The sequence below is a fragment of the Solanum stenotomum genome, chromosome 8 (assembly GCF_019186545.1).
Source record: "Solanum stenotomum isolate F172 chromosome 8, ASM1918654v1, whole genome shotgun sequence".
Lineage (NCBI taxonomy): Eukaryota > Viridiplantae > Streptophyta > Magnoliopsida > Solanales > Solanaceae > Solanum > Solanum stenotomum.
The window spans coordinates 55,166,681-55,189,648 of record NC_064289.1 but is presented as its reverse complement, the minus strand read 5'-3'; the positions used below and the strand labels follow the sequence as shown (position 1 = coordinate 55,189,648).

The 22,968-nt window shown below is 36.6% G+C and overlaps 1 protein-coding gene across 1 annotated transcript in view; it reads left to right on the top strand.

Moving 5' to 3' along the window:
• Nucleotides 1-22,494, top strand: part of LOC125873963 (pentatricopeptide repeat-containing protein At5g55840-like) — a 44,949-nt gene extending 22,455 nt beyond the window's left edge. Inside the window, exons 2-9 of the mRNA XM_049554780.1 lie at nucleotides 12,742-13,898; nucleotides 13,990-14,052; nucleotides 15,188-15,324; nucleotides 15,798-15,849; nucleotides 17,957-18,070; nucleotides 18,294-18,388; nucleotides 20,745-21,070; nucleotides 21,169-22,494. Coding sequence (XP_049410737.1) covers nucleotides 12,742-13,898; nucleotides 13,990-14,052; nucleotides 15,188-15,324; nucleotides 15,798-15,849; nucleotides 17,957-18,070; nucleotides 18,294-18,388; nucleotides 20,745-21,070; nucleotides 21,169-22,328 — 3,104 coding nt within the window. The 3' untranslated portion in view covers nucleotides 22,329-22,494. The remainder of the gene's footprint in view (nucleotides 1-12,741; nucleotides 13,899-13,989; nucleotides 14,053-15,187; nucleotides 15,325-15,797; nucleotides 15,850-17,956; nucleotides 18,071-18,293; nucleotides 18,389-20,744; nucleotides 21,071-21,168) is intronic.
• The last annotated feature ends 474 nt before the right edge of the window (nucleotides 22,495-22,968 follow it).

Below are 22,968 nucleotides of genomic sequence, written 5' to 3'. Positions count from 1 at the left end.
CTCACACGTGATGGACTGCCTGCTCCAGATGCTACTTTATATCGTAGTATTGTTGATGTGTTACAATACGCCACCATTACTCGTCTAGACATCTCTTATGTTGTTAATCAGGTTTGCCAGTTTATGCACGATCCTCGACTATCTCATTGGTCTGCAGTTAGACACATTTTGTGCTCTCTTTAGATATGTCTCTTCAAGCTTATTATGATGTGGGATGGGCCGCCATTATCCTTGATCATCGCTCTCACCATGGCTATGCCATTTTTCTAGGAAGTAATCTTATGAGCTGGTCTTCTCGGAAGCAAATTGTTGTGGCTTGCTCTAGCACCGAGGCAGAGTATAAATCAGTTGCCTTTGCCACAACCGAAGTGGCCTGGCTAAAAAATCTACTATTTGAACTTGGTGTCACTTGCAGCAAGCCACTTATTCTTGTATGTGATAATCTAAGTGCACCTTACATGTGTACCAATCATGTTTTTTCACAATCGATCAAAGCATATCGAGATTGATTATCATTTTGTTCATGAGAAAGTTGAGCAAGGCTTATTAACTGTTCGCTATGTTCCCACCCAAGATCAATATGCAAATATCTTCACAAAGGCACTAGACTCGTCTCTTTTTATTCATTTCCGTGACAAGCTCAATGTTCGTACGCTACCATTGAGCTTGACAAGGGATAATAAGGATAGACAAGTGTAGTCTTATCACTATAGTCTTGAATTATCCTTTGGATGATAGTTAGCTTGTATTTAGGAGTTTTGATCTTATGTAAATTCTATCTCATGTATTTCAAATTAAACCTGATATAAATACTATATATATGTGAATGGAATATACTCTTCATTATCAAATTATCCTTCTTTAACTAGGACTAGTAAATTACACAGTATGTCTGACCGAGTTTGTTTGACATCAACTTTTGTTAATCCATTCATGAGGACCTAGTAAATGACACTCATTGTTTCTCAAGGATGAATCTCCTTTTTTTTTTTGGAGTTTGTGGGTCGCGAAACAAGAATTCTTGATTATCTAAGTTTTTCATGTGTATTAATTCATAATTATTTTGAAATATATCTGACCAGGTGTGGTTGATCCCAAATATGTGGGTCTATTCATGACAATGTAATAAATGATACTCATTGTTTCTAGAGGACAAACATTGTTTTAATGGAGTTTCTAGGTCACGAAATATGAATTCGATATTTTATATATTTATATTTTTTCATATAATATTAAAGGCAATAACTCCAACAATACAACAACAACTAAGCAATGAATTATAGGGGAGGGAAAAGATATATTTAGCAAATGTAAATAAGAGATTTTAGGGGAGGGAGAAAAAGTATATTTAAGAGATGCAACAACTCTTCACCTTCGTTGGCTCCTCCTCTTCCTCCTTTATCTCACTTTATGTCAGAAAATTAAACAACCATAGAAAATGTTGTTACAATTTCAACGATTGTTCGAGTATTGTGATAACTATACTGAAGTTGTTATAACAATTTAATCAATTGCTGAAATTTTTTACAAAATTTCTTTCAATGACTTGATTTTTTTTTAAAAAAAATTCTCACAATCAAAATAAATCAGTGTATAAAAATTAAAACAACAAAAAAGAACCTAATAATAAAAAAAATAAACACTACATTAATAATTACGAGAGAAAATGACATAAATGGTCTTTAAACTACTACAGTAGGTCTAAAATAGTCTCTTAACTATACACTTAACGGATATAGTCCTTTAACTATCTAAAATCTTGTCAAGTTTGGTCTGTATCTACTTTTTATGCACACTATTAACAAACGTCGTAATTTAGCTACTCTCTCTTGATTTTCTTTTTCCCTCTTCTTTTCTTCATTGTCGCCGCTACAGTAAAGAAAACCTTGTCAAGTTTGGTGTTGTTTTTGTGTAGTTTGGGGTAGCTGTTGCCAATCTGTGTTTAAAAAACAGTAATACTGATTACCAGAAACTTTTCACAAACACGAAGTTACCAAAGTTTCCAATGAACCAGTGAAGAACAGAAGAACAAAAATTAATTCACAAAAAATTAAAATCTGTAAAACATACCAAAATCTGGAAAAGACAGAACGGAAAAAGATCAAGCCCATTGAATGCATAGTGTCCCCTTAAAGAAATTATTCCCCTCTAGTATCCGAGGTTTGATTTGGAATATGTCTTCCCAGGATAGAATGATCTCAATCACCAGTGTATTGATACCCAAAACGGTGGTGTAGCGAGCCACTCAACGGCAGTAAAGTACACGAAAAATATTTGTGCAGAAGAAGAAGAAAAAATCAGAAATTTTCATCGGTAAAAAGTCTAAAGAATAACTGGTATTTATAGCCAAGAGGAACTGGTTCCAAAAGATTGCAACCTTTCAGAAACCACACGACCATTTCAGAAAGTTTGCAACCTTTCAAACGGTCATGGTTGTTCCTGAAAGTTGTAACCTTTCAGAACAGTCATCTCCAGCGGCGGGAAATTCAAATAAAATGGGAAAGTAATTTTATTTTATTTATTTAATTAAATAAATAAATAATTAAAATAAAACTTTGTCCAAAAAATAATCTCTCGATCGATCATTTTCCATAGCCAAAGCCGATGCCGAAGCAGAAGTCGAGCCGATCAAGCGACGACGACGACGGTGCGAGGGGGGTCCCTTTCCAACCCTTTTAATAATTATTAGAAGTGTTTCTCTATTTAAACTCTTCTATTTTTCTTTTCACCTCCGATAATGAAGAAATGCCTTTTTACTAAAGCATAAGAGGACTTTTCAAGTTCCCATCTTTTCATCTTCCCTCCATTTCTCATTAACTATTACTATATACCTAACAATCCCCCACATGAATGGGTAATGGTTATAACATAAGGAATGCACAGACGAGTGTGTACTATACAAGCAAGGATCAATTGCATCTGGATAAGTAGGTTTCCCATTGGACTTTCCGTAGTGAACATATGTCGGGTATACTCGATCAATTGGTAGATGCGATATCTTTGAACCGTCGAGCTTTGGTGTAACCTAGACAACCATATGTCACACAATTAACCCTTTACCGTTTATGGTTCTTACAGTTGTGTTCGTTTCAGCCATGAACACCTCTTGATTTCATGAGAATGGATTGAGTTGATTGACAATGTTGAACCGTCAGTCACAACTTTATTTTTCTCTTTGAATCTAGCTATTGGGATCTCCAGTCTGCTAGAAAGAGTTACCGCCATGCTGACTTGTCCTAAGCCGTAAACCCATTCCCTTAGATGATCTTTCAATTGCCTCTCTTACTAGGCCTTTCGTTAGTAGATCTGACACATTATCACTTGACTTCACATAGTCAAGTGTGATAATTCCACTGGAGGGTAGTTATCTTACGATGTTATGTCTCCGTCGTATATGAAGACACTTCCCGTTGTACATGACGCTCTCTGCCCTACCTATTGCTGCTTGATTATCACAATGTATGCAAATAGGTCCCACAGGTTTGGGCCAGAATGTAATATCTTCTAAGAAATTTCGAAGCCATTTAGCTTCTTCACCAGCCTTATCTAAAGCAATAAATTCAGATTCCGTTGTGGAGCGAGCGATACATGTCTGTTTGGACGATTTCCAAGAGACTGCTCCTCCACCAAGTGTAAACACATGACCACTTGTGGATTTTACTTCATTTGATCGGTGATCCAATTTGCATTATTATATCCTTCAATCAAAGCAGGATATTTATTATAATGCAAAGCATAGTGTTGTGTATGTTTCAGATACCTCAACACACGTTTCATTGCCATCCAGTGAGTTTGATTTGGATTACTAGTGAACCGACTCAGTTTGCTAATAGTACATATTATATCTGGTCGCGTACAATTCATAATATACATTAAACTTCCAACACTCTGGCATATTCCAATTGAGAGTCACTTTCACCTACATTATTTTGAAATGTAAAGCTTAAATCAATTGGAGTTTTGAAAACTTTGAAATTCAAGTACTTGAACTTATCCAATACTCTTTCAATATAATGAGATTGAGATAATGCTAGTCCCTGAAGAGTTTTGAGAATCATGATCCCTAAGATCAAATCAGCAGCTCCTAAGTCCTTCATATCGAACTTGCTGGATAACATGCGCTTAGTAGCATTTATATCGTTAATATCTTTACTCATTCTTAACATGTCATCAACCAACAGACAAACAATGACTTCATGATTAGGAACGTTTTTAATGTAAACACACTTATCACATTCGTTAATCTTGAATCCATTTGCCAAGATTGTTTGGTCAAATTTAGCATGCCATTGTTTGGATGCTTACTTGAGTCCATAAAACGACTTCACAAGTCTGCACACTTTCTCTTTTTTACCAGGAACCACAAATCCTTTAGGTTGTTCCAAGTAAATTTCTTCCTCCAACTCTCCATTTAAGAAGGCTGTCTTTACATCCATTTGGTGGATTTTAAGATCATGCATTGCCGCTAGTGCTATTAACATCCTAATTGATACTATCCTTGTTACTGGAGAGTATGTATCAAAGTAGTCCAAACCTTTCTTTTGTCTGTATCATTTGACTACAAGTCTACCCTTATATTTGTCAATAGTCCCATTGGCTTTCATTTTCTTTTTAAAGATCCACTTTGATCCTAAAGGTTTATTTCCTGGAGGAAGTCAACCAATTCCCAAGTATGGTTACTTAAAATTGATTCGATCTCACTATTGACTGCTTCTATCCAATAAATTGACTTAAACGAAGACATAGCTGCTTTAAATGTTTGAGGCTCATTTTCAAGCAAAGATGCCACAAAATCCGGTCCAAAAGAAGTGGATTTCCGTTGGCGATTACTATGCCTAGGAACCTCATTAGGGTGTGTATTTTCTATTGATTCTTTCCGTGGTCGTTTAGGTCTTTCACTTATCGATTCACATTCAGTTTTATACGGATAAATGTGTTCAAAGAACTCAGTGTTATCTGACTCAATTACCATGTTCACATGAATTTCAGGATTATTATATTTGTGAACCAAAAACTGACAGGCCTTATTGTTCACAACATATCCAATAAATACACAATCCACTATTTTTGGTCCAATTTTCACTCTCTTGGGTAAAGGAACCTCTATCTTGGCTAGACACCCCCACACTTTGAAATATTTCAAGTTGGGTTTCCTTCCTTTCCATAACTCATATGGAATCGATTGTGTTTTACTTTGGGGTACTTTGTTAGCCGTAAGGATGGCTTCCTCCCACAGGTTTCGCTGTGAACCGGAACTGATTATCAAGGCATTCATCATTTCCTTTAATATTTTATTCTTTCGTTCCGCCAAACCATTTGACTGCGGTGTATAGGGTGCAGTAGTTTGATGAATAATATCATATTCCAAACATATCTCTGCAAAAGGAGATTTGTATTCTCCACCCCTATCACTCCGAATCATTTTTATCTTTAGATTCAATTGATTCTCCACTTTATTTTTGTATTGCTTAAATGCATCAATTACTTCATCCTTACTATTAAGCAAATATACATAACAAAATCGAGTGCAATCGTCAATAAAAGTTATAAAATATTTTTCCCCACCACGAGATGGTGTCGACTTCATATTGCATATATCTATGTGAATTAAGTCTAAAGGTTTTGAATTTCGTTCAATGGACTTATAAGGATGTTTAACAAACTTACTTCTACACAAATTTCGCATTTTGATTTATCGCATTTGAAATAAGGCAATACTTCTAAAGTAACCAATTTTCGCAAGGCTTTGTAATTTACATGTCCCAAATGGGCATGCCATAAATCATTTGATTCCAATAAGTAAACAGAAGCAGAATTCTTATTAATACTTGTCAACAACCATTACATTCAGTTTGAAGAGGCCTTCATTAAGGTAGCCCTTTCCTAAGAACATCTCATTCTCACTTATTACAACTTTGTCACTAACTAGGACACACTTAAACCTGTTCATAATGAGCAATGCGGCAAAAACTTAATTCTTTCTAATAGTAGGAACATGCACAACGTTGTTCAAAGTAAACACCTTGCTAGATGTCATTTTCAACATTACTTTCCCAGTTCCTACAATCTTTGTTGTTGTTGTGTTCCCCATGAACAGATCTTTATCGAACTCAACAGGAGTGTACGTTGCAAAGGCTTATTTCGCAGAGCAAATATGTTGAATGGCACCTGAGTCGAGAAACCAATCCTTGGTATTTACAACTAAGTTGCACTCCGAGATCATTGCACAGAGGTCATCTACGTCTTTCATCTCTTCCACGATATTTGCTTGACTTTGGCCTTTGTCTTTGTCTTTGTCCTTTCTTGGAGCACGACAGTCAGAAGACTTATGACCAACCTTACCACAATTGTAACAGTTACCCTTGAATTTCTTCTTGGCCTGTTCTGACTTTTATCTGTTGGACTTCTTTCTCTTCTTGCCTTTGGTAGGAGCTTCTTCAACAATATTAACTCCAATTATTGTCGAACTCTTACAAGACTTTTTTCGACGGTCTCGTTATCTTCCTCAATCTTGAGCCGAATCACAAGATCTTCAAGCTTCATTTCCTTACGTTTGTGCTTTAGATAATTCTTGAAGTCGTTCCACAAAGGAGGTAACTTCTCGATCATTGCAGCCACTTGAAAAGCTTCATTTACTACCATATTGTGACGGACTTAGAGTCTCACTAATGTTCCGTGCAGCACTTGACAACTTACTCACGAATCTTTCACGATCTTGTAAGCTCAAGTAAGCCTTTTGAAGCTAGACTGCTAAGAGAATGCAAGAAAGACTTAGAAGGACTTACAGAATTTTGGAATAAGGCTTTTGTATTACTTGGAGAACGCTTTACAACTTGCTTCGTTGATTTACAAATGAGAGGCCCTTCTATTTATACTACTTCCTAAGGGCCTAATCGCAAATAAAAATTACTTTACAAGTCCCTCTAATAATTACATTTTAGTCCCTCTATAGAATTCTCTACTAATTCTAGGAAATTCTAAAGCTTTCCAAGATATCTTCTAAGTTATTCTAGAGACTACAAAGGAAAGATCTAGGGAATTCTAGAGTCTTCCACTATCCTCGTCACAACTCTAGATTATTCCCCCTTTTTTTGGTGCCAAATTTGAACTGTGAAGTGGCGGGACGTGACACTCTCCCCCACATATTGATGCGATGATCGCGTCACATCCCCGCTGCATAGGCATACGAGTCTTGTGCATCGCGATCAATAGTCCATTGACTCGATCAAGGCCCTCGTGCAACTTCTTTAGCTGCTTTCTGATCTCCTCTAGCTCGGCCTTATGATCTACCTACTTCCTAGGAGGCGCGCGCCTTGACGACTTCTTTGACATCATGACATTGTTCCTTTCTGGAACCTTCTTCATGCATGGTGGCGATGACTCTTTAGCACCATTGTCTTCTTTCGAACTTGCAATAGTGGCTATAAACGTCGACTCCTTCTTCTTAGGGCTTCTTAGGAGTTGCATGGCTATTAAACAGACTTGTTCTTCGGTCTTCGGCACTTTAACCTGGGGCACCATACATGATCCTTCTTGCTCCATGACTAGAAGTCGTTGGAGGTAAGGGTCGATCACCGCGTGGCACTCTTCGAAGAACTCCTGCCCTAGAATGATATCGAAGAGGTCTAAAGAAGCGATAATGAAATTGGTCTTACCTTGCCTCTGGCCCTGCGTGATGCTTACTCCATGCGCGACTCCACACATGGGAGTCGGTAGTGCATTGACCGTCCTGAGTTGGGGGTTACTTGGACTGTAACTCAGCCCTTATATTGTCGTTGCCGTCTTGGTCATGATATTGGCCTCTGCACCCGTGTCGACCATAGCACGAACGGGTCTTCCATTGATCGTGAGGTCAATATACTACGTGCTGTATCCTCTTGGCTTTTCTAGCTGCTTCGTGATGGCTCTGTATAATCCTATCAAGTCGAACTGTGTCGTCTTTGCGCCTTGTCCTTGCTCATGTGTATCTTTCTCCTTCCGCTCTAGCCACTAAGGCTCTTCAGTTCAGGGCACCTTGCATAGCCATGCGGCCCATCGCATATGTAGCAACCACTTCTTTTGGCAGTCTCTGCCTTTCTCTCCATGTCGTCATGACGTCCAAACTTCTTGCTATGGACTTTTATGTATCATGCTTCTTGGGATGTGGCTACTGCTCATCGACTTTGCCACGATCTCCCCTACCATGGTCATGACTACCTCTCATCTCCTCTCCTCCGGCTTTGTCAGGATTCTCATGCCTGAAGTCTGTTAAAGCTTTGGCCTGCGTGATGGCTTCATCTATAGTCCTGATCTGCCGACATTCTAACTCCGTCCTGGCCCAATTTTGCAGTCCATCCATGAAGTGGAACAACATATCATCATTCGTGAGGTTAGGAATTTGAAGCGTGAGGGTGGTGAACTCCTGCACATATACGCGTATGCTACCCGTTTGCTTCAGCTCCCTAAACTTGCGATTCGCCTCATAGATGACGTTGTTAGGGAAAAAGGCTTTCTTGAACTCTCCCCGAAATTGCTCCCAGGTGTTGATGGTGCACGTTCCCTTCCCTATCTCGGCCTCCTTGTGCCTCCACCATAACATGGCGTCTCCGAAAGATACAACACATCGGTGTTGATTTTACTTTCGTCGCTCTTCAGCCTGTTGCACTTGAAGTAATTCTCCAAATGCCATAAGAAGTTCTCCACCTCTTGCGCTTCACGGACGCCTTTGAACATAGGTGGCTTGGGAGCCTCGACCTTAGCCTCCATATCTTGGTCAAGTGACGATGATCCTCCAACTTTCATGCCTTTCTTAAGTGTTTTCATCTCGGCCGTCATGGTCTCAATCGTGCTCAACGCCTCCATGAGCCGACACTTCAAGAAAGTTATAGCCTCCTTCATCTTGAACTCGGCACGCTGATGTCCCTCCAACTCCTTACGGATGTTTTCGGTCTCCTCAAGGGTGAAGTCTTCAAGAGTTTTGAACTTGCTGTCGGCCACATTCATGCGCCGGACTAATATCTCACGGCCTGCCTCGCCATTTCAACCCTTGCAACCCATTCTTCTCCAGCGGTGACGTCAATTGCCTCCTCGCCAAGTTCATCGTCACTTGCTTCGGTGGTTAAAGGTGGATGAGATGTTAGCGTCTCGCTCGGTGTGGGGTCGAGCAACATTTCCTCATTACTCTTTTGATGCTTCTTTCCCTTGTGGTTCTTCTTTCCACCATCCAGCCTGGCATTGGTGGCGCTAATGGCATTTATGTCTCCTTCGTTAGCCATTCCCTTAGTATCCAACCTTGGCTTTGATACCACGTTTTCACGGACTTAGAGTCTCACTAATGTTCTGTGCAGCACTTGACAATTTACTCACGAATCTTTCACGATCTTGTAAGCTCAAGTAAGCCCTTTGAAGCTAGACCGCTAAGAGAATGCAAGAAAGACTTAGAGAATTTTGGAAGAAGGCTTTTGTATTACTTGGAGAATGCTTTACAACTTGCTTCGTTGATTTACAAATGAGAGACCCTTCTATTTATACTACTTCCTAAGGGCCTAATCGCAAATAAAAATTTCTTTACAAGTCCCTCTAATAATTACACTTTGGTCCCTCTCTAGAATTCTCTACTAATTCTAGGAAATTCTAAAGTTTTCTAAGATATCTTCTAAGTTATTCAAGAGACTTCTAAGGAAAGATCTAGGGAATTATAGAGTCTTCCACTATCCTCCCCACAACTCTAGATTATTCCCCTTTTTTCCGATGTCAAATTTGAACTGTGAAGTGGCGGGACGTGACTATATCCTCAGCAATCAGATCATGGAAAATAAGTTGAAGTTCCTGCATTTGTGATCTAACAGTTTTACTATCTGACATTTTATAGTCTAAAAACTTTGCGACCACAAAAATTTTCAAACATGCATCTTCTGTCTTATATTTCTTCTCAAGTGCATCCCACAATTCTTTCGAAGTTGTCATTGCACTATAGACATTATATAAGTCATCCTCTAAAGCACTCAAAATGTAACCCTTAAATAGGAAGTCTGCCTGTTTTCATGCTTCAATAATCATGAATTTTTCTATGTCAGGCATTTTAGCAGCAAGCACCGGAGTTACTTCATTGGTAAATTTCTCCAGACCAAGAGTGGTAAGCCAGAAAAATACTCGTTGCTGCCATTCTTTGAAATTCACACCAGAGAATTTTCTCTATTTCTCTGCTGGTGGTACAGCAGTTCGGGTTGGTGCAACAGCAACCACCGTAACATTATCATTTGCCATTTTAGAATCTGTAAAATACAGAATTTGATCCAAATGACTCAGTAATATAAGCAATAACTTAAATTGCAAACTTAATAGGAGTATAAAATCACGAAGGTTTTTGTCTCCACCAGAAACACAAATAAAAATAAAAATAGATAATTTCCTTAAGATTGTTGCCAATCTGTGTTTAAAAAATAGTAATACTGATGACCAGAAACTTTTCAGAAACACGAAATTACCAAAGTTTCCAATGAACCAGTGAAGAATAGAAGAACATAAATTAATTTACAAAAAATTAAAATCTGTAAAACATGCCAGAATCTGAAAAAGACAGAACGGAAAAAGATCAAGCCCATTGAATGCACAGTGTCCCCTTAAAGAAATTATTTCCCTCTAATATTCGAGGTTTGATTTGGAATATGTCCTCGCATGATAGAATGATCTCAATCACTAGTGTATTGATACCTAAAACGTTGGTGTCAGCGAGCCATTCAACGGCAGTAAAGTACACAAAAAATATTTGTGCAGAAGAAGAAGAAGAAATCAGAAATTTTCGTCAGTAAAAAGTTTGAAGAATAATTGGTATTTATAGCCAAGAGGAACTGGTTACGAAAGGTTGCAACCTTTTAGAAATCACACGACCATATCAGAAAGTTTGCAACCTTTCAAACGGTCATGGCTATTCCTGAAAGTTGCAACCTTTCAGAACAGTGAAACGTTTTGGCCATTTAATTAATTAAATAAATAATCAAAACAAAACTTTGTTCAAAAAATAATCTCTCGATCGATTTAGCCAAAGCCAAAGCCGAAGCCGAAACCGAGTCAACCGACGACGATAGCGTGAGGGGGGTCCCTCTTTCCAACCCTTTTAATAATTAATAGAAGTGTTTCTCTATTTAAATTCTTCTATTTTTCTTTCCACCACCGATGAGGGAGAAATGCCTTTTTACTAAAGCATCAGAGGACTTTTCAAGTTCCTCTCTTTTCATCTTCCTCCATTTTCCATTAACTCTTGCTATATACTCAACAGTAGCTTGGTGATGTCTTTTGGTGCAGCTTTTCTGTAGTTTGGTGCAGTTTCTGTGTTGTTTTTTGTTCAGTTTGGTGCCGATTTTTGGTGCTTGGGTGCTGCTGTCTGTGCAACAGTTTGGTGCTGATTTTCAGTAGTTTGATGTGACAGGTTTGTGCTGATTTTTTGGTGGTTTGATGTTGTTGTCTAGTGTTGTGTTATGTACAGTTTAATGCCGATTTTTGGGTGTTTTGGTGCTGCAATTTGATCAAAGTTTGATAGCTGCTATTTTATTTTATTTTTGCTACTTTAAGCTATTTTCTGTACAAAAATTGTTGAAAACAAGGCATAATAGTTGAGTTTAATTGCTACTTTTAAAATTTTTTCTGCAATTCTTTGCAGTTTCATTGATGTAATGACTAATTATTCATATGAAAATAGAATCATATTTTTTGCTCATAATATTTGCTCAATTGTGTTCATTACTTTGCATTTCGCTTTAACTCAACTAAAATAATGACCGACACACAATTGCAATAAGACAATGGAGAAGAATTGGACAAAAGAAAGTGAGGAAACAGTGAGATAATGGAGAAAAGAAATGGAAATAAAAAGTGAGGAGACAGATATTAAATTAGAATGTTAGTTAACAGTTTTTCTTTTTATATAAAGTAGATATAGATCAAACTTAACAAGATTATAGATAGTTAAAGCACTATATTCGTAAGAGGACTATTTTAGACCTATTATAATAGTTTAGGGACCATTTATATCATTTTCTAATAATTATGATTATGAATTGGTTTTAACTAAAATATAGACTTATAAATTAAACTTTACATGAAATTATGATTTGAAAATACAAATCACAGTTAATTTGAAATCACGAGTAGGTGTTTCAAAATTAGGGCACCGGTTCTCTCTCTTTCAGCTGAAGATGAAAAGAATCTCTTTCGTGGGTGCTTGTCATTCTGCTTGGGTCAGAGTTTATACTAATAAATCCATTTGTAAACGCACCAATTTTGAGAAAGAGGTCAAGTGCTTAGATGATGCTGTTACTCTCTTCCATCAAATGGTTAGAATGAAGCCTCTTCCTTCAGTTGTCGATTTCTCTAAATTGTTTAAGATTATGATAAAGATGAAACATTACTCTGCTGTCCTTTCTCTTTTTCGACAAATGCGGAAATTAGGCATTCCAATTAGTGATTTCATCTTAACTATCATGATTAATAGTTATTGCCTGATGTATCGTGTTGATTGTGCATTTTCGGTGTTACCCATTTACTTGAAGAAAGGCATTCCATTTGATGTTGTCACCTTTAACACCTTACTAAGGGGACTCTTTAGTGAAAATAAGGTCAAAGATGCTGTTGAATTGTTCAAAAAATTGGTGAGAGAGGATATCTGTGAACCCAATGACTTCATGTATGCAACTGTAATGAATGGGCTCAGCAAAAGGGGTCATACTCAAAAAACATTAGGTTTGCTCCGGTTAATGGAACAAGGTAACACTCAGCCCGACATATACATCTACAACATTGTTATAGATGCTCTTTGCAAAGATGGAAACTTAGATGCTGCTATCAACATTCTGAACGAGATGAAGCAGAAAGACATTCATCCAGACATATTAACGTATAATTCATTCATTAATGGTTTGTGTAAGCTCAGTCAGTGGGAAAAGGTTAAAACTTGGTTCTCTGAGATGGTGAACCTTAATATTTATCCAGATGTGCGCATCTTCAATATACTCATAGATGGACTATGCAAAGAAGGGAAAGTTGAAGATGCCGAGGAAGTAATGAAACACATGGTCAGAAAAGGTGTAGAGCCTGATATAATCACATACAATGCAATAATGGATGGATATTGTTTGCGTGGTCAAGTCGATAGAGCGAGGAGAATTTTCGATGTCATGATTGATAAGGGCATTGATCCTAACATTATTAGCTATAACATACTAATAAATGGATACTGTAAGAAAAAGGAAGTGAATGATGCTATGCAATTGTTTTGTGAAATTTCTCAAAAGGGATCAAAACCTGATGTCGTTACCTACAGTACTATCTTGCAAGGTCTTTTTAAAGTTGGAAGAATAGGCCATGCAAAAAAATTCTTTGCTGAGATGCTATCTGCAGGGTGCATACCTGATTTATACACTCATGGCATTGTGCTCAATGGTTATTTTAAGTATGGACTTGTTGAAGAAGCTTTGTCGCTCTTTAATAAGTTGGAAGGAAAGAGAGAAGATACTGATATTATTTTATACAATATTGTCATTGGTGGCTTGTGCAAAAATGGTAAACTCGATGAAGCTCGTACCATTTTTGAGAAGCTTTCTTTAATTGGATTGCTTCCGAATGCGAGAACATACAATAAGATGATACATGGATTTTGTCTTGAAGGGTTGTTAGATGAAGCTAATGATATGCTAAGAAAAATGGAGGAGAATGGCTATCAGCCAAATGTCTTCACTTACAATGTCCTTGTGCGGGGATTTCTCAGGTGTAGCAAAATTACTGAAATGACAACTTTTATGAAGGAAATGACGGGTAGGGGTTTCTCATTTGATGCAACTACAACTGGGTTATTGGTAAACGTTCTAAGGGAGAGTCCGTCCGTCCTTGACATGATACTAGAGCTTCACTCAAAAATTATGAAGTGAATATTTCTTTCGCCTGATTTATTCGGCTACACTATCATTGTGATACAATTTCCTTTTAGCACTGCAAAAGAAATGCTTTCTAATGCAGTTGTGGAAGCAGAAAAGCCAATTAGAACGTCGCTTGGGCTTTGCAGGCAGGCTTATTGAAAAGGTAAACCACTTCCTATATTTTTACTGGGTTATAACCCAACTCACCCAACATAACCCAACTTCTCCCCCCTTTTTAAACAAATCACAGTTTTGGTAATTAACGTAATACATTGATTAATATTTGCTGTAGAAAGCAGGACAACTTCTCATTACCTTATTTCACTATTTTTATTTTTATAATTGATATTTCAGGAAAGTATTCAAATATTAAAATGCATAAGTATTGAATGTAATACTTGTTTTTGGTAACTTCACTAAGTCGAAAGTATCATTCCACTCCGGGGAGATTAGAAACCTGTCTATTCAAGAAGCTTGCCGAGAGTCTTCACCCCTGAACCAAGAGAAGTTTCCCATTAGTAAAGGTAAATCAATAATTCCTAGATTAAGAATGAATTCACTGAAGTTGTTCATTGCGCTGGATCTTCTACTACCGTTGTATTTTTCACTCTTGTATCTGCAAACATTAAAGTCGTCTCCAACTACCCACCAATCATTCCATAAGTCCCTTACTGCTGCAAGTTCATACCACAATAGCTCTCTTTCTGGATTGTTGTGAGGTCCGCAGACACCTATGAAACCCCATCTGAACTCCTCTTGTACTCTATATCAAACATGAAATGGTGTAACTGCCCCTATGAATTTCTCTGACTGTCCATTGTTTTTTTCCCCAAAGTATTAGAATGCCACCACTTCTGCCATTGGATTTCAGCTCAGCCCATGCAACCCATCTGTTGCCTCATAATTGATAAATCCAGCTTGGTGACCATTCCTCAACCTTATTTTCTTGTAATATACTTGAGTTTGGATAGAATTTCTATCCAAATAGGAAATCATAAAAAAAAAATAGATTTTTTTTTCTTAATATCCCTTGCTTGTTTGGGTTGGATTACATTTTTACCCACCGCGGGTTACATGATCTGGCCTGATTGTTTGATGGATCATTTTGGGTTCAACCCGCTGAGTCAACTCAACAAATAGGTCATGACCCAACTCGTAGCTACTAGAAACATCGGGTGGGTTGGGTTGATTTTACCACCCCCAGGCTAATAAAGTGAGTAAGCACAACGCGTTAAAGGTGTTTCTTAGGGAGAAAATTTAGCCTGTAAGCTATTATTGAGCATAGAGTAACGGAACAGCATGATGTCAGAATTATAAAGAAGGTTGCTGGACTGAGATGGTGTAATAACTCTGGTAATAGAGGAAGAATATGTATCATCTGGGGTAGGGATGGAACCGGGACGGGGCGGGTTTTGCCTTATGTGGAGCGGGGAGGGTTTGGCTTTATGAGGGTGTGGGGCGGGGAGGGTTTGGCTTTATGAGGGTGTGGGGTGGACTATATGGTTCCTCTGTTCAGGGTGAAGAAGGCCTTTTAAATTCATTAACAGTTTGGCTGAATACAAGGAGTTCTTGAAGATAGTTGAACCTACCTAGAGTATACTTGTACAATGCAGAGGCGTGTCCAGAATTTCAAGAGGATGTGTGCACTATTATGAAATGGTGGATCTATGGTATAAATTTGACCAGTTTGATGTTTAAGTATTTTTTTAAAAAATATAACACTACTGTATATGATCTGCGGAGGGGAGCATGGGTTCACGTGAACCCAGGAACCTCCCTAGATACACCCCCGTGTACAAGGTTACTCTATGCACATGACCTGGTGGAAGGTTAGGAATATCAAAGAATGAATTGAAGAAGCTAAATTCAGGAGTTTTCTGATGTTGATAGGAAAATCATTGTTGTCAGGAAGAAGCTATTGGGATCTGCTGCTAATGCGCTACCTGATATTGATCCAAGGGTGATGTCAGAAAGATTTACTCTTAATAGAAGTCAACAACTAGCTCTAATTACTCCAATCACTAGAGAGGAAGTGCACTTGGCTATGAAAGGCATTAACATTACCAGTTTAAAAGAAAAAATCATGGCTATCAAAGGCATAGATGATAACAAGTGTGATGGGCTGAATGCATTTTTTTCCTCAAATCGTTGATGCATTCTTATTGCTAATTAAATGATTCCTTTTCCATTTTTATAGACATCAATTCAAACTGTGTTACTGAGATGTAGTTGATTGAAAATGAAAGCTACAACTTCCATATATTTCTAAATTTGATATTCTTTATAGAATATTAGTGTTCTGTAGTACTTTCCCCTTCTTTTATCCATTAAATACACTTTTATATGTTAAAGAATTACTTTCAATACTTGTGTAATAAAAAAAAGTAATTTTAGAGTTGGGAAAAGATACAGACTTGGAAAACTGATTCTAAGTAGAGCTGTAAAAGGAGAATATCTGAAATGTGGATGGAAGCAGAGAAGCTAGAAGAAGTATCCTTACAACACATTCCCGCTGAAGTTCAAATTGGCAAGTGCCACAGTCCAAATAAATAAATAAATTTAAAATCCAAAGATCATGTGTGGAAAGTGTTAATCTTGTGAAAGAAGCTATCTATTCATCGGGGATACTTGAGCTTTCTTGAAATTTGTCTTTCTATATATTATCTGTCAACACAAACGCGTCTAATATTGTTGGGCCTGTTTTGAACTTTCTAGTCCTACTAGTTATTAGAATAAATGGTTGTTTGCTTTAACAATAAGGTGTGGTTGGGGGTTGTAGGGTTTGAGTTTAAATTTAGAGTTGAGTCTGATGTATTCTTTGGTAATTTATTTACCTTTCCCTTTTTCATCCCATGAACAAAAGCAAATTACCAGCTTACCCTTTTTTTTTGTTCTGGATATTTTCAGTTCTCTCTATATGCTTTTGAGTGAAGGTCTAAAGGAATTACTCCTGTTGTTTCAATTTGTTTGTTTGGTTAAGAAGATTTTTTAATCTTGTGGTCTTAAACTAAAGATATTTTGTATGTACCAAAATGCCCTTTAATCTTGTGGTCTTAAACATGCCCGATAGAAGGTTAGAATTAAAGAGTTGCTAATAAGCGAAAGAAACGTTTTTTTTTTTTTTTGATGACAAGGGAAACCCGCAGTCGCTACCCTTTGGGTGCGCACAGGGTAAAACCCTCGCTCCTATGCAATAGCTCGCAAACCACATAGGAGAGGTAACCCGCACTAGGCAAGCCCGGTGCGACGAGCTCGACCCAGAAGGCAAACCCCTTGCTTTCGCTGGCAAGGGGTTTCGAACTTGAGACCTCCAACATGGAAGTCCCAAGCCCAAACCACTGGGCCACCCCGAAGGGTAGCGAGAGAAACATTTTTGAAATTGATTAAATAGGAAAGTAAGGCAAACAAATTGAAACAAAGGTAGTATATAATATTCACTCTGTTGTGGGATATTTTCCACTATTTATGCCGCGCCAATATAGTAGTACTTCTTTCTGCATATGATTCTCTGTATCTATAGTTTGATCTTTATTTCTTGAAAAATATCAACTCCCTTCTTCCCAGGCAAGTGCTGGAAGTTGTTGCAGGCACTAAAGGTATCACTGAAATTGACCAACTGAGAAATACAATGTACTACAATACGTGCAGGTGATTATAACGTCTCCTCTTTTTCACATCTCTATTCTTGTACTATGAGAAAGTAGATGGTTTTCTTATACAGAAGGACATGCTAAACAATTGGAAAATGAGGGTTAATTTTCAATTCCTAAGACGAAACTTGGATGCTTTTCAAGGAATTCCCATTCTTCTTACTTTTGGGGCCAAGTAATGATTTCCTGAAGTAGGATTTGAAAATTTTGGTTCTTTTTAGCCAAGAGATTATCTCAATAACCCAAACCTTAGAAATCTCATAAATTATTGATTCATGGGGAGAGAGCCTGGCAGTTTTCTGCTTGCAGTTCCATATCTAAGCAATTTCTTTTACATAATGTTCTTGAGTCAAAAAGGTATTGGGGTGAGGTGAAATGGAAACAGTATTTTCCTTTATCTCTTCTAATTCTGCTCAGGCAATTACAGTAAGAAGTTTTCCTTCATGCCATTACAGTAATCAATTCATTTCAGTAATTGGTGTTGTAAATAGTAGCAATTTAGATGATGCTGTTACTCTCTTCCATCAAATGGTTAGAATGAAGCCTCTTCCTTCTGTTATCGACTTCTCTAAATTATTTAAGATTATGATAAGTATGAAACATTACTCTCCTTTCTCTTTTTCAAGAAATGCAGAAATTGGGTATCCCAATTGATGGGTTCATTTTGACTATCATTCTGGTGATTTATCTATCTTTTTTTTGTTTCCATGAACCAACTTAATTGCCAATGATTTTTGTTACCTTTGCTAAATAGGCTGCTCAACCTCTAGAAATTACTCCTTCCTTGAAAGTGACTTATCCATTTGCTTCATCATATCTTGAAGAAACTTTTCTGCTTTCTCCAAATCAGTATGCATCTGATATTTCTTCAACGACAATGATATTTCACACTTCAAATCTATTTTTCTAACACATGCATGTCACTTGCTAGATAAACGCGTCAGGCACATTCCAATAATTGATCAGGCCGAGATGGTTATGGTGCTCATCGGAGATGTTATATATGATGTTGCAAGTCAGAGCATAGGGATGAGCTGAACGTTTGAATGCTTATGCACAAGGAGGTTACTTGGTATTTGCATACTTACTTCTTCTTGAAAGAGTTGGACAACTTGGGAGATGAAGTCTTATTCGTGTGTGGCCAATTTTGTATACCATATTATATAAACCAAAATTTATGATAGTATTTACATGATGGATCTCATACAACTTCAAGACTTAAGTTTATGATTATGACATCATGCAACCAATGCTATAACTAATTTCTACCCCATAATTCCGCGTGTCTTAATTTTACTGGATATGAAGTTTAAGATCATAGAAATTTTATTTTAATTTTGTAAACATAAAAATGTGTAATGTGTCAAAATATTCTTTTGAGTTTTGTAGTTTTAAATATGACGTATGCGATGTTGAATTATTATATTGACAAATGTCATAAATGAGAGAAAAATTGGCAAGTAAATGATAGAAACTCAAGTACAAAAAAAAAGTGATACAGGAGATATCATAAATGTGAGGAGTTTTTGGCTAAAAACATCCCTCAAATATACTCTAAATTTAAATGGCATCCCTCTACTACCATAGTGACCAAAAAACATCCCTTAACTATCCTAAAAATGGTTAGATTCAGCCTTTCATTTTTTTTTCTTGATAGAAACTAACGGTTAAATTCATTTCCTTTTATGTAAATGAAGCAAGAATTAACTATCGATAAACATGTGACTTTTTCACATATTAAAGTTGCAATTCTTCTCATGAATATGATAAAATACATAGTAAAATATTTATAAAAACTTCACATAATTAGAATCTTAAGAAGCAAAAAGCATCACATAAATTGGAACAAAAAAAGTATTTTTTTTATGTAATATCTAAATATATTACATTTATATTTTTTAAAATACAGCTACTAGTGTTTGTCAAATTTACACAAAAATAAAATAAAATAGACTACCTTCATACTTCAAATTTCCTCATTTGTCTAGGAAATAAAGAGAAAATTATACATTTTTTTTCTTATAATATTATGTTGCTTATCTGATAAGTAACTATATAGGACAAAAGATAGTTTATTCGAAATATTTTACTCATTTTTTACGGGAACATCGTGGCTGTTACTGTGAAGTTGAGGATAAAAACCTCTCTTCCTAGCTCATTCAGTTTAGTTAGGATTGTCTATTACTAATTATAAGCTAAGAGAAGAATGGGAGCAAACAAAACGGGTTGATCAATCATTAGTTTTTTAACAAAAACTAATTGAAGGATGAATCTTGTCATTTTTAAGATAATTGAAGGATGTTTTTGTTCATTGTGATAGTGCAAAGATGTGGTTTAAACATAGAGTATAGTTAAGGAATGCTTTTTGGCCAAAACTCTAAATGTGAGTATTTTGATACAATAGCTGAGCAAAATAGTTGACTAGGGAAGAATATGAGCTAAAACTCTACGAAGTTAGCTTAAGCTTGAATTTAGAATTTTGGATTTCTAAAATTAGAATTTATTTTAAATGGATTTTGTTGGAATAGATTGGGTGTCACGCTCCAAGTCTACATCTTGGATGTGTGGCACTCGAAATTACGGTTGGTCCCAAGCGAATTCTTAATTTGGCATTTTCTAAGACTTGCTACTATAATAATGTGGAAGTTGTGAATATTAGAAATGGAATGACTATGTCTAATGAAACCTCTTAAACAACTGAATAAGTTTATTGAGACAATATCTTGAGATGCTTGAACTAAAATATTTGAATTGAACTTAAGTTTGATGAATCATAACTGAAGTACTCTGAATGCAAAAAGAACTCATTTTTGTGAATTTTGATTCCAAATCCATCTAAATTATCTCTATTATTTTTTAAATTTCGTATGTTACCTCATCTATATTCCAAATTTCCAATCATGCCCATTTTTAGAAAAATGTCTCTTTTTTTTCTCTAGGTTCTTTGTAAATACGAAAAATAACGTGACGAAAAAATTTCAAAATAGAGAAAAAGTGACATGAGTCTTAATTATTGACTCCAAAAACAGTGACTGGCAAAATTAGGGCATATCGCTGGTAATGGGGGGAATCGTTGCGGTGTGCAATTCTCTCTCATTCAGGTGAAGATGAGAAGAATTTATGGTAGTGCTAATAAATCCATTTGTAAACATGGGGTAAGCATCAATTTTGATAATGCTGTTACTCTTTTTCATCAAATGGTTAGAATGAAGCCTCTTCCTTCTCTTGTCGACTTCTCTAAATTGTTTAACAATATGATAAGTATGAAGCATTACTCGACTGTTGTTTCTCTTTTTCGCGAAATGCAGATATTGGGTATTCCAATTGATGGGTTCATCTTGACTAGTGTGATTAATAGTTATTGCCTGATGCATCATGCTCATTTTGGATTTTCGGTGTTACCTATTTACTTGAAGAATGGCATTCCATTTAATACTGTTACCTTTAACACCCTATTAAGAGGAATCTTTGCTGAAAATAAGGTTAAAGATGCTGTTGAATTGTTCAAAAAATTGGTCAGAAACAAGATTTGTGAGCCTAACGAAGTCATGTATGCAATCGTCATGAATGGGCTAAGCAAAAGGGGTCATACTCAGAAGACTTAAGTTTGCTCCGGTTAATGGAACAAGGTAACACTGAGCCCAACATATATATCTACAACATCGTTATAGATTCCCTTTGCAAAGATAGAAACTTAGATGGTGCTATCAACCTTTTGAATGAGATGAAGCAGAAAGGCATTCCTCCGGACATAGTCACATATGGTTCATTAATTGATGGTTTGTGTAAGCTTGGTCTGTGGGAAAAGGTTAAGACTTTGTTCTCTGAGATGGTGAACTTTAACATTTATCCAGATGTGTGCACCTTCACCATAATGATCGATGGACTATGCAAAGAAGGGAAAGTCAAAGATGCCGAGGAAGTAATGAAACACATGGTCGAAAAAGGTGTAGAGCCTAATACAATCACATACAGTGCGATAATAGATGGATATTGTTTGCGTGGTCAAGTGGATAGAGCTAGGAGAATTTTCGATATCATGATTGATAAGGGCATTGAGCCTAACATTTTTAGCTATAACATACTAATAAACGGATACTGTAAGAAAAAGAAAGTGGATGAGGCCATGCAGTTGTTTTGTGAAATTTCTGAAAAGGGATCAGAACCAAATATTGTTACCTACAATACTATCTTGCAAGGTCTGTTTGAAGTTGGAAGAGTAGGCGATGCAAAAAAATTCTTTGCTGAGATGCTATCTGCAGGGCCCATACCTGACTTTTACACTCATGGCATTGTGCTCAATGGTTATTTTAAGTATGGACTTGTTGAAGAAGCTTTGTTGCTCTTTAGTAAGTTGGAACGAAAGAGAGAAAATACTGATATTATATTTTACAATATTGTCATTGGTGGCTTGTGCAAAAATGGTAAACTCGACAAAGCTCGTGCCATTTTTGAGAATCTTCCTTTAATTGGAGTGCTACCAGATGTGAGAACATTCACTATAATGATAAAAGGATTATGTCTTGAGGGGTTTTTGGATGAAGCTAACGATATTCTACGAAATATGGAAGACAATGGTTGTTTTCCCAACAATGTCACTTACAATGTTGTTGTGCAAGGATATCTCAGGTGCAACAAAATTAGTGAAATGGCAACATTTATGAAGAAAATAGCGGGAAGGGGCTTCTCACTTGATGCAACTACAACTGAGTTATTGATAAACGTCATAAGGGAGAATCCTTCCGTCCTTGACATCATACCAGAGCTTCACTTAAGAAACAAGAAGTGATCGCTTGATTTATTCAGCTAGGCTATGGCTGTAATACAATTTCCTTTTTATCCCTGCAAAACAAGTGGCATCCAATGCATTGCAGAAGCTGATGGCAATTAGAATGTTGCTTGAGTTTTCTAGGCAGACCTATTGAGGAGGTACTTCAATTTTGATATGTTGAGTTATTTATCAGCTCTTCTTTTTCGTAGAAATCAAATGTGCTTGCACACTTAATATGAGAACTCTGGTGACCATACCAATTTCAAAAATAATAATAATATAATGGTGAGTGTCTTTAAGTGTACACATGTTATGTCTAGTAATATCAATATTTTTAGTACTACTTAGTTAACTTCAGGTATTTTTTTGATAGAAGCACAAAGAAGAGACAAAAATCCCGTCGTTTCAATTTGTTTGTCCTACTTTCCTTCTTAGTCCGTTTAAAAAAGAATGCCTCTTTTCTACTTAGCAATTCTTTAATTCCAACTTTCCAGAATATTAAAGAGCATTTGGTACATTTGACATACCTTTAATTTTAGACCACAAGATTCAAAAGTCTTCTTTACTTTCTAACTTCGTGCCAAGTCAGAATAGGACAAACAATTATAAATAGAGGGAGTAATTGTTATCTATTTCGATTGAGAGGAATGATAGATGT